General features: G+C 41.6%; 1 protein-coding gene across 8 annotated transcripts in view; it reads left to right on the top strand.

Moving 5' to 3' along the window:
- The window catches only part of camk2g2 (calcium/calmodulin-dependent protein kinase (CaM kinase) II gamma 2), a 31,899-nt gene that overhangs the window by 3,768 nt on the left and 15,572 nt on the right, over nt 1-12,559 (top strand). For all 8 annotated transcript variants that reach the window (XM_052080199.1, XM_052080198.1, XM_052080202.1 and 5 more), the window contains exons 3-12: nt 7,297-7,356; nt 7,735-7,789; nt 8,468-8,533; nt 9,384-9,456; nt 10,524-10,626; nt 10,759-10,842; nt 10,924-11,018; nt 11,701-11,823; nt 12,344-12,427; nt 12,500-12,542. In XM_052080199.1, coding sequence (XP_051936159.1) covers nt 7,297-7,356; nt 7,735-7,789; nt 8,468-8,533; nt 9,384-9,456; nt 10,524-10,626; nt 10,759-10,842; nt 10,924-11,018; nt 11,701-11,823; nt 12,344-12,427; nt 12,500-12,542 — 786 coding nt within the window. The remainder of the gene's footprint in view (nt 1-7,296; nt 7,357-7,734; nt 7,790-8,467; nt 8,534-9,383; nt 9,457-10,523; nt 10,627-10,758; nt 10,843-10,923; nt 11,019-11,700; nt 11,824-12,343; nt 12,428-12,499; nt 12,543-12,559) is intronic.

The raw sequence follows: 12,559 nt of genomic DNA, 5'->3' as shown, positions 1-12,559 counted from the left end.
AGAACGCGGTGAAATGAAAGCGCAATATGGAGAGAGAGGGGGGAAAAAAGGAAAAGAAAGAGTGAGTGAACGGAGGTGATTAAAGAGAGAATGGGGAGCAAAAAGAGTGATGGAAGAGTGAAAAGAAAGTGAGCTGAGAGCGAAAGAAATGAAAAATGAGAGTGCAAAAGGAAGGAGTGGAAGAGAATAAGAGACGGCAAAAGACAGCCAGGGGAGAGAGCGAGCGAGACGGACATTCGAGAGTCAGACAAAAGAAAAAGAGAGAATGAAAAGAAAGAGTGAAAAGAGAGCCCAGGAGCGGGTGAGATAAGAGTGACAGAAACAAAACAGGGGGGAGACAGAAAGAGGAAATGAGAGAGGGGAAAAAAAAAAAGATATGGATGCGAAAGCAAGGGGAGCGAGCAAAACAGAATAGACGGTAAAAACAGAAAGGAAAAAGAAAGGCGGTGAAGAGGAAGGAAAGAGAATAGAGTCAGACAAAAGAGTAATAAGAGTGTGAGTGATGGAAGAGCTGCAGACCCAACAGGCAGACCGAAAATACAAAGAAAAAAGACGAATAAAAAAAAAGTGAGGGAGAGAAAAACGGGAAGAAAAAGCAAAGACGGTTTGGGGGAGACAGTGTGAGAGGAGAGAGAAAATAGGAAAAAGGAAATAAGTGGTACCTCTACTTCCGAACATCTCTTCATACGAAATGTTCAAGTTACGAAACGCCTCAACACGAGAATATTGCTTTTTGTTCCGAAAGAAATTTCAAGATACGAAAGGGAAAAAAAAGTTTAGAGTTTCCAGTCGGGCGATCGCTCACGATGCTGATATTTGCTTTGGACATTTTCAAAGGATTGTTAAAAGCCGACAAAAGCAAACATCCTTGGATCAGTTCTTGACAAACGGCCAAGCAAAAACCACTTCTGAGAGGGAACATGAACTGAAGAAGGCAAAAAATGCAGTTTACTCTTTTTTTGTTTTTTACATTATTCACAACTCTCATTTATTGTGCAATAATCTAATTGTGGCATGTACTTGTCACATATTTTGATGCATTTCTATGCGTTAGTAAACATTTATGTCAGAATTTTCGGGGGGCTTGGAATGGATTAGGGCATTTAGATGGAAAACGTGTCTCTACTTGTGAAATTTTCTAGTGAAGAAATTTCTTCCAGAATTAATTTCAAAATTAGAGGTACTGCTGTACAGTGAGAAAAGGGAGGTGAAAATTGAGAAAGAAAAGGGGAGAAACAGGGAATCAGAAAAAAAGAGAAATTTGAGAAAAAAAAGAGCAGGATAAAAGAATAAGAGGAGAAGAGAGAGCGATAGGAAATCTAAGCGAGACAGGGAGAAATAAAATGGTGAGAGAAGAGCGAAAGCAAAAGTGAAGAGTGGGAGAAAGAGTGGCTTCTCCCTCGACGCCATCACTTAGCAGGATCTCGGCGTGAAAGGAGTAACGTAGTCTGCGAAAGAATTCAAGGCTCCAATTTGTATTCCAATCATCTTCGCTTTTGCAACCATGTGTGCAAGTTTGTCATTCCACCAATTGTTGGCTTGTCGCGCCCCCACAGCCGACAAGCCAACAATCCTTTATGCCAAGCGACACGAGGAAATAAAACTTGTGAAAATGGAAGGAGGAAGCCAAGCTCACTTCCTTTCGATGTCACGCTATCGTTTCAATCTGACCACGATTCATATTCGAGTCATTTTCTTCTCCTTCCCGACTGTGAGAAATTTGACTTCTTTAAACTAAAAGTGTTTGACTGAAAACAGTAGAGCGAGAACAGAAACTAAAAGAGTCCACGTTAAAGCACTCGGTCTCCTCTCGTTGCGGCTATCAAATATTTTGGTCGTTGGGTAGCCTATGAAAAATTCTCTCGAATAATTGGGTAAGCCGAATTCGTTAAAAACTGAACGGCAACTGTGTCAGCCTGTTTATACCATTTGCGGAGTCATTTACGTCTACTGCCTTTGAAAAATAATCCGACGGCTCTTGCCAACCCCTGCTAGCGCTAGCTAGTGCTGCTAGTGCTTCTGAGTGCTGAAGCCGCTGTTAAATGCTGATAACGCGTCATGGAGGTTTTTTTTTTCATTTTTAGTGTTCTTAATGGCTGATTGCATGTTATTTTATTGCGTCGTTGTGTTGTTGGAAGTCGTTAGCAACAGTTTGTGACGGCAAACGGCGTCAAACAAATCATTTGATGTCCATATATTATTATTATTACCACATGTCACTGTCATACATATCAAAAATCAATATTACAATAAAATATGTATTGAAATAACTAAAATAAAGTAAAGGTAGGAAGGCTAGCTAGAGTTTTATTTCGGAGAGTTTGTTTAGATCAGCGTCAATTTCAAATCTGGTTGAGGAACAACATTTCAATCCATTTCAGAGCTGTTTCGGCGAGAGCGTATCATTTATTGTTTCACTCCATCAGTCATAATCATCGTCCCGTCTGTTCCGTCCTCTGCGAACCAGGAAGTAACCCAACAGAAGAGCAAACAAACCCAAATAGAAAACTCTTAAGAATTGTTTCCACTTGAATGAAAAGTTGCACCTTGGTTGGAGGTCTTTAATATACTCGAGGTACTTTCTAGTGTTACGATCGTGCTCACATTGCTTAAACAACACCTCGAATGGTGTCCTCGGACTTTTGCGGAGTTCTGTATGTCCCCGTATATTTCAATAAATCTATCCAAATATTGATTCAAGTCTCTCTTTCATCATCTGCATTTACGTTTGAGTCCAAGGTTGGTGTTTTCTCATAGGGTGGCTGTTTGATCAGCCTGGTTCAAACAAGCCTCCGTATTTACACGCCGCATCACATGTCACCTCTCTTGTGCCCGTTTCATGACTGTGGACTGCCTGTATTGTGTATTTCTGTTCTTAGACTTAGCCAAAGATGATTTTTTTTTTGCCAACGATATGCCTCAAAGATTCTACATTTTTTCACCTGTCACTCGCTCACTTCATGAATGGCTTCTTTATCCCTCTTTATTTCACCTTCAAGGCACTACTTTCGGGACTCCTGAAATCATTTGAGTCATCTGTGGTGTGCTAAATGCTAAGACCAAAGCTAACAATAGATCAAGCTTCAGCAGCCGATTGTGCCTAAATTCTTACAAAGTTTCGACTGGGGCTTTTATCTGGCTTAATTTGCGTGCCTTGTGTGCCACATGTGGAGTCTAAATGCTAATGCTAAGCTAACAATAATCAAGCGACCAAATGTTTCTTGATTCAGGGCAACTTCTGGAACCACCCTTATTCATGTTGAATTCGATTGACTTATTTTCGCTGAGGGTCTCTCAATGCTCATGCTAAAAATAAAGATAACAACAAAACAAGCTTCGACTGTACAAGATCAAGAGATTTTGTTTTGCCAACTGTCAAACCGAATCAAGTCACTTCCGCTTTCTGTGGGCTCTGAAATGCACAAAAAACATTCGGAATTTATCTAATAGTTGTGCGACCAGTCAGGAACACCCAATCCTTCATCTTACAAACTTTAACTTGGCCTTGATAGTTGTCAGACTGTCAAAACAAATCAAACTGAATTCGGTGGTGCCGTCTGTGGCCTCAAAATACAAATATAAAATGTATTGCTCATGACGCAACGACGCGGCTTATGATTTCTTATGAATGTTCATGTTTGTTTATGCTAACTATGCCGAATGGAAAAACAATCAGAATGATGACTTCCCCAGCGGAGGTAAATATTGACACGCTGACTAAATGGTCCAGTTTGTATGTCATTAGCCTCTAGCATTGTGAAGTCTCGTCGTCTCGACTCGTAATCAGAATACAATCGGAACTTCTTTTTTTCCGTAGATATAATTTCTGGCTTTGGGAGGCATTTTCAGCCGTATGCTTTTCTACTTTTCCTCAGTGAATCTCTTCGAAGCCTCTGGGCTGAAAAACATCCCACCGTATTATCCGCAACTCATCGCGCTCCTTTAATCACCTCATTTCATCGCAATCTTTTGTCCCCAGTGGCCGCTTGGCTTTGGAATGGAATAGTGTCACCTTCCTTTTACATTTCAACAGTTTCTGTATGATGTGGTGGGTGAATTTAATGGTAGATTTTTTTCTTTTTTTTGTTACATTGAAGATTTTTTTTATTTTTTATTGTTATCCTTCCATCCATCCATCTGCTGATTCTCACAAGTGTTGCGGGCGTGCTGGAGCCTATGCCAGCTGTCTTTGAGCAGTTGGCAGGGCACACCCTGACCTGATCGCCAGCCAATCGCAGGGCACACAGAAACAAACAACCATCTGCACTCACACTCACACCTAGGGACAATTTTGAGTGTTCAATCAGCCTGCCATGCATGTTTTTGGAATGTGGGAAGAAACCGGAGTACCCGGAGAAAACCCACACAGGCACGGGGTGAACATGCAAACTCCGCTCAGGAAGGCCAGAGCGGGAATCGAACCCTGCACTTCTCCGCTGTGAGGTGGACGTGCTAACCAGTTGTCCACCCTGCCACCCTTTTATTGTTATAAATAATAAGAATTACATACAAAATGTACTGTATTTATTTATTTATGACAGTATTTTTTTACAACATTAATGAAAAAAACAGTTTTTTTTGTTGACAAAATTAAAAACTAGCTTTTTAAAATGTCATTCTAAAATGATTTTTTTCAACTTAAAACCATCTAGAAAAATGTACGCTTCTTTTATGTGAAAATCAATAGTTAAATTGCATTCAAGCAACAAAACAATAAAAATGCTTATACAGTAAATAGTTTGTGAAATGTTATTTTTGTTAAAAGATATTTGTTATCTTTTAACTAAAATACATATCTAAAAAATCATTGGCGAAAATGTTTTGTTTTGTTTTTGTTGTTTTTTTGGCTGTGTGTTTTATGTGTTGAAATGCACCGCAAAGTCCCGTCAAACTCCTTCCCCGCATCGGCACAAGCAAATTGCCTTTCGTGGGGGCGGGAGCACGACTCGTTTTTCAAAGGCGCCAAATATTGGCATCCGCATATCCATCCATCCTGCCCACAGATTGAAAAAAGACAACAAGGAAGATGAGGAGGCTTGATGGATAAATGAATTCCATAATGCCATTAATACAGTATCACTCTCGTTGGGCTAAGTGCCGCGTGTTTGTGTGTGTGTGTGGGTGTGTGTGTGTTTTGAGCTGTCTGGACCCGACGCTGTGAATCAACCGCATCATAAAACTGTAAAAGGATGTGCATCATGTGGGCGCGGTTGCCGTTTGCCTCCCCAAAACAACGTTAATGATGCAAAGCACAGACAAAACTTTGTATCCGTGCTACCACAAAAGCTCTCTCTCTCTCTCTCTCTCTCTCTCTCTCTCTCTCTCTCTCTCTCTCTCTCTCTCTCTCTCTCTCTCTCTCTCTCTCTCTCTCTCTCTCTCTCTCTCTCTCTCTCTCTCTCTCTCTCTCTCTCACTTTTCATTGACTTATGAGTTACCTTAAATCAGACTTTCACTTTTTAAGCCACTCACCCCTTACATTCCCTGTCGCAAAACTGCGAGTTGTTTTGTCACACAACCATGTACTGTTTGGAGGTGGGGGGAGGGGCGGTCTGATTGTGAAGTATCTGTTGATTCCCCAATTATTGTCTTTGTGTTGGATGTTCACAACAGACCCCTCCATAGTTTTCCTCCTGAATGCATTTTCGTGTTCTCTCATGTATCCTCTCACGGTGAGTCAGCCATTCAAGTGTCGGCCAGCTGCTCTCCGCCAAGGTCTCTTGTCATCCCTGGCGTCATAAAGCCATCACAGTGAGCCAGCATTGGGGGTGGGGGGGAATAGCCGTCTCTTTTCACAGGCCTCCGACACGTTTCTAAGAATACAAGTGATCGAAATGGCCCAATTATAGCGCAGACGGCAAGGTTGTGCGATGTCAGCTTTGATTGCTCTGCCCCGAACACGATGGTCAGATGGTGGCTTCTCTTGGAACGAGAGCCAGACGCTAAGGGGTCAAAATGGCTTTGGACCATGCGGGAATGTAATGTCCCATCACTCTCTCTGTCTCTCTCTCCTTTTATATATATATCTACATTTTATATTAAAGAAGGTAGTGTGACATAAAGCTTTTTTTTTGTTCTCCAAAGTAAGCATCCGGCATTTCCATGGGAAGACTTCATTTTTCCGCCGTCTCTCTGTATTTTGCTGCGGAGGGAGGAAGTGTTTCCCACTTTTCCTGCCAACGTGTTTCCAGTCGTTTGGAACATTTGAACAAGCACAAGAAGCCTCCAATGGCTCCTCTGGGTGACTTACACCCTTTATTTATTTATTTGTTTGTTTATTTATTTATGGAGGGGCGTGCGGGTGGGGGGGTCGTAATGTGCTGGTGGCCGTTGGGCATCTCGACTGGCAATTTGTCCGCTTGCACATTTTGTTTTGCAGAATAAATTTAATTCATTTCTTCATTCAAAATTCTCTACAAAAATGTAACATAATTCTAAAAAGGTTTGGGGAAATAATCCCCCCCCTCCACCATGTGCATACTCAACTTTTTTCCACTTTTTTTTTAAGGCTTATTCTAAAATGTATTTGGGAGTTGAAAAGGTCTAACAGTCAAGCCTAAAGCGTTTTGGGAATGTTATTCATTTATTTCACACACACACACAAAAAAATCCATGCAAATGTATTAAATATTTTTTTAAAGTGTTGTGGCCATACATGCTCATTTTTGGCGTACAAGCAAAAATTTGCTATAGCTGTATTCTAAAATGAATTCAATGCAACATTTGTGTACAGTACGTATTTAATTCATTCTGCTATCGGGCAGTAATTGTGGGATTAAAGGGACCCCCTTCGTTTGAATACCATTTATCGGCTCCGTATGTGCCCAAGACATGCATCTGCTCACACGCGCAAACATGCTGGGTCATCCTCTCCCCACCATTGGAATCATGAACAATGATTATATTAAAGCCAAACCCACAAGTCTAATTTCACTAAGTGCAAAAAGGCATTTGCCCGAGTGTGTGCAAACACAATCAGCGGCCGTCTGTCCCTCCACATGTGCAAGCTCAACAAAAGTCAGAAAAGCTGCTGGCCTTTTAGCTTATCTGCCTCGCTAAGTGTTTTTGTTTTTTGTTTTTTTGCGGGTGCATTTGAGTGGCTGCGAAAGGACACAAAATGGACCTATTAGGGCGTCCTAAGTGTAAATCGAAATTGATGGGAGATGATGACGGGTCAGTGAGGAGGATTTTCATTATTCCCGAAATATGGGCTTGATTTTGTTGTTGTTTTCACATGAGATTGCGTCACACCACAAAATATGCACAGAAGTAAACATATCTGTCTTTCTCTACTTTTAGATCACCAGAAATTGGAGCGAGAGGCGAGAATCTGTCGTCTGCTCAAACATCCAAACATAGGTGAGTTATTGGCACATGGGGTAGTAACAGAACAGCTCAAAAAGTTTCCAATCAAAATGCGGCAGCCTGTTATCCAGCCAAATAACATCCAGACCCCAAAGGTGCTTTTTAAATCCGAGTACAAAGTGAAATTTCACACAGGGAAGTCCAGGCACCGAGCTACAAAGAGGGAGCGGGAGGAGGGGGGGGGGGGGGGGGTGGCAGAGCCCCTCTAAATCCACGCTAGAACTGCCCCTGAAGTCAAAGCAAAATAAATAAAAAAATCACCCGGACAGCAGCTCGCATCTCAAATATTTGCCTATGTCTATGAGTCAGTGATTGACATACCGAGTAGCTTTGATGACATTTTCTTTTCCATCTTCTGTTCATCTGTGCCAGTTCGACTTCATGACAGCATTTCAGAGGAGGGCTTCCATTACCTCATTTTTGACCTGTAAGTACGCACGTTCGCTGGATGTTGCATTTTGACGAGATATTACGCGGCTGCAAGTAATGAAATCAATGAAACTGAGATTGCTTACCAGAGGGGTGATACAACGTCGTTTTCGAGAGTTCTTGCTAGCCAATTTTCATCAGGAAAGGATGAAGGGAATCAGTTCTGGAATAAAAAAGGGCAGGAGTCCAACAATATGTTGGCGGGGAAAATTGAAAGGGCTAAATACGAGTTATTTTAATTGGTTAAAAAAAAAAAGTACAAATATTTCCAAAATACTTTCCTAGCGTTGTATCTGTGTGGCACTTTGGGCCAAATTTTAAGTGGGGGTGGGGGTAACTTTAATCCTTTTTGGATTATGTCTGTCACGTAATATGTGGGAAAGATGAAAGGAGTCAAATTGGAAGTTTGTTTGTTTATTTATTTATTTATTTAAAGTGTTTAGCAAATTTGGATAATTTATTTTGTAATGGTTGTTTCACTCATATTTAATTGAATCCACTTTGGAATAAAGTTGGAAGGGGGAAATGAAATTTTTTTATTCATTCACAAAAGTAAAAAAAAAAAAAGTTAACTTTTTTTTGTCTTCATGTAATTTTGTGTGGAAAATATTTTTCAATCATCATTATTGTAATATCAGTCACTGATAGTGTAGTGGTACACTGTGTGTGTGTGTAGGGTGACTGGCGGGGAGCTCTTTGAGGACATTGTCGCCAGAGAGTATTACAGCGAGGCAGACGCCAGGTGCGTTCCGATTTATTTCCTCGTCCTATTTCTGATGCCTTTGCATGTTTTTGGTTTTTGCTTCCTGGCACCGTTGTGAGCATGCGGTTTCTCTAAATGCCATTTTATGAATAAGTTATGAAGAGCTGGGATCGTAGTTTGTTGGCGAGCATGAACCACCCACTCGGAGCGCGCGAACACACACACGCACACACGCACATTCACACAATAAAAAGGACATAATCTGTTTTGATAATCGCACAGGTGGCCTATGCAGAACTTGTTTTTTTCCATTCTTGTTGTCTCAAATCTGATTAATAATGAATACAATATAAAAACATTTCGATTTTATTCATCATCAACACCCCAAAGCAGTTTCAACATAATTTAGTGGAAGCATCAAATTTCCCGTAGCGTGTTGCGTGTGTGTGTGTGTTTTTTTTTTTTCAGGGACAAACCACCGTTCCTATTAACATTCATCTAATATGCGGCGTGTTTTTGGAATGTGACTTGGTGACCTTTTTATCTTGCCCTGCACAAACCCTCCATAGTTTAAAAAAAAAAACAAAAACCTAATACTAATGCTAAAAGTAACAATAAATAAATAAATAAAATGGTGCATGTTCGAAATAATAGAAACTTACAAACCTGCTCTAAAAATGGAATTCGAACTGTTTCTAAAGAAAAAAAAATCTGAATTTCCAAAATTGCCTTTTAATTGTATCATTTAGATTACTTGAGATTACTCAAAATCAAAGTGACGGAAACCAGAAAAAAAAGATCACTTTTCGAAATGGAGATGTGTCCGCTTTTTGCATATCAACTCTTCAAATATCTCCACGTAAGTGTGACATGCATATTGTGTGTGCAGCCACTGCATCAATCAGATCCTCGAGAGCGTGAGCCACATCCACCAGCATGACATCGTGCACAGGGACCTGAAGGTGAGACATTATCGCATTATTCCTTTCTTCTCTTCACTATCCCTCCTCTGCTGTTTTGTCTGCACCCTCTCCTTCGACTTGGCCTCGCTCTCTTCTGGTACGAGCATGACGACAATGGGACAGATGCTATTTCTGGCGCGGGATGACATGATGTCGGGTGACGATTTCAAACCCCCGCCTCCCCTCAAAGCTGAATTAGTCACCCTCGACCGCATTCTGACCTCATCAGCTCTGTTGCGATGTACTAATAACACAGTCAAGACAGACTATAATCGGTCCCTCATGAATCTTGAGTCATGAGTCACCTCTTTCACGCAGAGATCCTGCAAAATACGGCGGTTAGCTGTATGAGCCTTTCACACCGCACCCAGTGAAATTTCACACAGTGATTTGTCAATTCATTCAGAAACCCCTTTCACACAAAACTTCCAAACCTCAGACACTAAAGAGTCACATAACACTGAGGAAGTGTTCCACACTTGTGTCATATAGAAGGTTGAACGATTAAAGATTATTTTGTAATCGACTGTAAAGTCATTGAGTCCAAGTTGATTCATCAATTTCGTCATGTTTGGATGTGGCCAATAACTTCCATAGATAAAAAAAAACTCCCTCCCCACAAGTTTTGAAATATTTGCATCCGAGCCTCCTCTTTTATTTTAAAATGCCACTTTCTTGCTTTACACTGCCCCCTGTCGATTGGAGTGTGAAATACAAGCAGTGCTTCACCTACAAATCAACTAAACCCGTGCTCTGTTTGCCTCCCTGGTATTGACAAAGGCCCGCTCGCCCCATTATTTAAAAAAAAAATCTATATATATATATATTTCAGGAAACAAAGGCCGCCTGGGCTGGGTTGCCATGGTAACCCTTGGGTGAGGTCACCGTGGCTGCTGCAGTAGCGACTCATTACGTCACCTCCTATTCATCCAGCTCGATTTTCTCGGCTCCGTGCACCCCATGCGTCATGGAAACATGCCTAAGTCATCATGTTAGAAAAGCATCCGACTGAATGTATACTGACGCGTGTGTGTGTGTGTGTGTGTGTGTGTGTGTTTCTCCTCCAGCCAGAGAACCTTCTCCTAGCCAGTAAGATGAAGGGAGCAGCAGTCAAGCTGGCTGACTTTGGCCTGGCCATTGAAGTGCAGGGGGACCAGCAGGCCTGGTTCGGTAGGTACTCCTGTCACAGTTTGGTCAATTTCACATTTAATTTTTTGGACCACCACCTCCACCCCTTGCTGTTACCCGAATTTCATCCCACTTGCACATTCTAATATCATACTTATGTTTCCGTGTGTCCAGGCTTTGCAGGAACTCCAGGGTATTTGTCACCAGAGGTGCTGAGGAAGGACCCGTACGGCAAGCCAGTGGATATCTGGGCATGCGGTTAGTATGTAGAGTCTTCATCTTCCCACTGTAACATGAACCCGACAACTCATTTTCACATGGCATGTATGTGTGCATCAGGCGTGATCCTGTACATCCTGCTAGTGGGCTACCCTCCCTTCTGGGACGAGGACCAGCACAAACTGTACCAGCAGATCAAGGCTGGAGCGTATGACGTCAGTATAATGCGGCGCTGTTTCTGTTGTGAAAATGCAGGATTTCATTAAATACTGGCTTCCTTTTAGACCGGGGGAGTCCAAATTGGAAGAAACATATTTTCGCCTCTAAAATTGAATAATCTTTACGCACTACAGTGTTTTGAAAAAAAACCATTATTTTCATCATAAGTGGTTCATTTGTATCTTTGAAGAGAGAGAAAGGGTTTTTTTTCCTCATTTTTAGTTGTTTTTGTTTTTTGGAGGGGGGTCATGTCGCGGGCCGCTGAATAATTGATGACGGGCCGCAAATGGCCCCCGGGCCGTAGTTTTGACACCTGTCTTGGCCGGTAATCACATCTCCCTGAATGAAAAAAATGCCACACCTCAAACAAGCCGCTAAGAAATAGAGTGAGATGACTTGAATTATTATTGGGGTTTTTTTCCCTTTGTGCGGGAGATGGATTTAAAGTGTTGCAGCTGCAATGAAGTCAAGGGGATTCATATCTCGGTGATTTCTATTCCAATGACGACTTCTGGTGGAGACTTGTTTTGACACAGATTGCGTTTTTCTCCGCATTTGAATATGTATCCACCCCATTTGAGGAGAAGGCTCGACAAGAGCAAATATTAGTAGCTAGTCATTGTAATGATCATTTGAATATTTACGTCGACATAAGTGACATCTTGCTGTGGTTTTCAGTTCCCATCTCCAGAGTGGGACACGGTGACCCCCGAGGCCAAGAATCTGATCAATCAGATGCTAACCATTAATCCTGCCAAAAGGATCACAGCCGACCAGGCTCTTAAGCATCCCTGGGTCTGTGTAAGTTAAATACACTACATCATCATCTTCTTCTTGGAGTCCAGACGGTTTTTTTTTCTTCCCCTTCCCCCTCATTTACCGCTTAATGAAGTCATGCGCTGACTTCATTTGAAGGGAAAAGTTTCCAAAACTTACTTTCCATCACTTCAGAGGACACGTCTCTGGCTCGCATTAATTTCCTCAAGGTGTTTGTTCCCCATAGGCGACAGCGTGGTGTTTTAAAAAAAAAAAAATTAATAGAAAATCTATTTTTTTTAATCTGATGACACATGCCCTTTATTCTGGAGACATTGCGGCGGTAAATTTATCACTATTAAATTGTCAAACATTTAAAAGCTATTTTTTTAGAATGTTTGCGCGTTTAAAGGGTTACTTAGTCAAAGTTTGAATAAAGTCATAATTTCAAATGGAAGAAATGAAAGGTCCTCAATTTGATACAAGTGGCGTTAAAAAGGTCTTCAACTCTTTCATTTCGGTAGTACGCGTGCATTGATGCGGCATTCTTACTCCTTTACCACAGCAACGTTCCACCGTGGCCTCCATGATGCACCGCCAAGAGACGGTGGAGTGCCTGCGCAAGTTCAACGCCAGGAGGAAACTGAAGGTGAAAGTTCGCACGCACACTCCATGAATGAAATGATATTCTGATCATTTCATAGCCCTAATTGCTTTTCAGGGAGCCATTCTCACCACGATGCTCGTGTCCAGAAATTTCACTGGTAAGTCGCAGTTGTTG

The sequence above is a fragment of the Hippocampus zosterae genome, chromosome 11 (assembly GCF_025434085.1).
Source record: "Hippocampus zosterae strain Florida chromosome 11, ASM2543408v3, whole genome shotgun sequence".
Taxonomy (NCBI): domain Eukaryota; kingdom Metazoa; phylum Chordata; class Actinopteri; order Syngnathiformes; family Syngnathidae; genus Hippocampus; species Hippocampus zosterae.
This window is presented reverse-complemented; position numbering and strand designations above follow the sequence as displayed.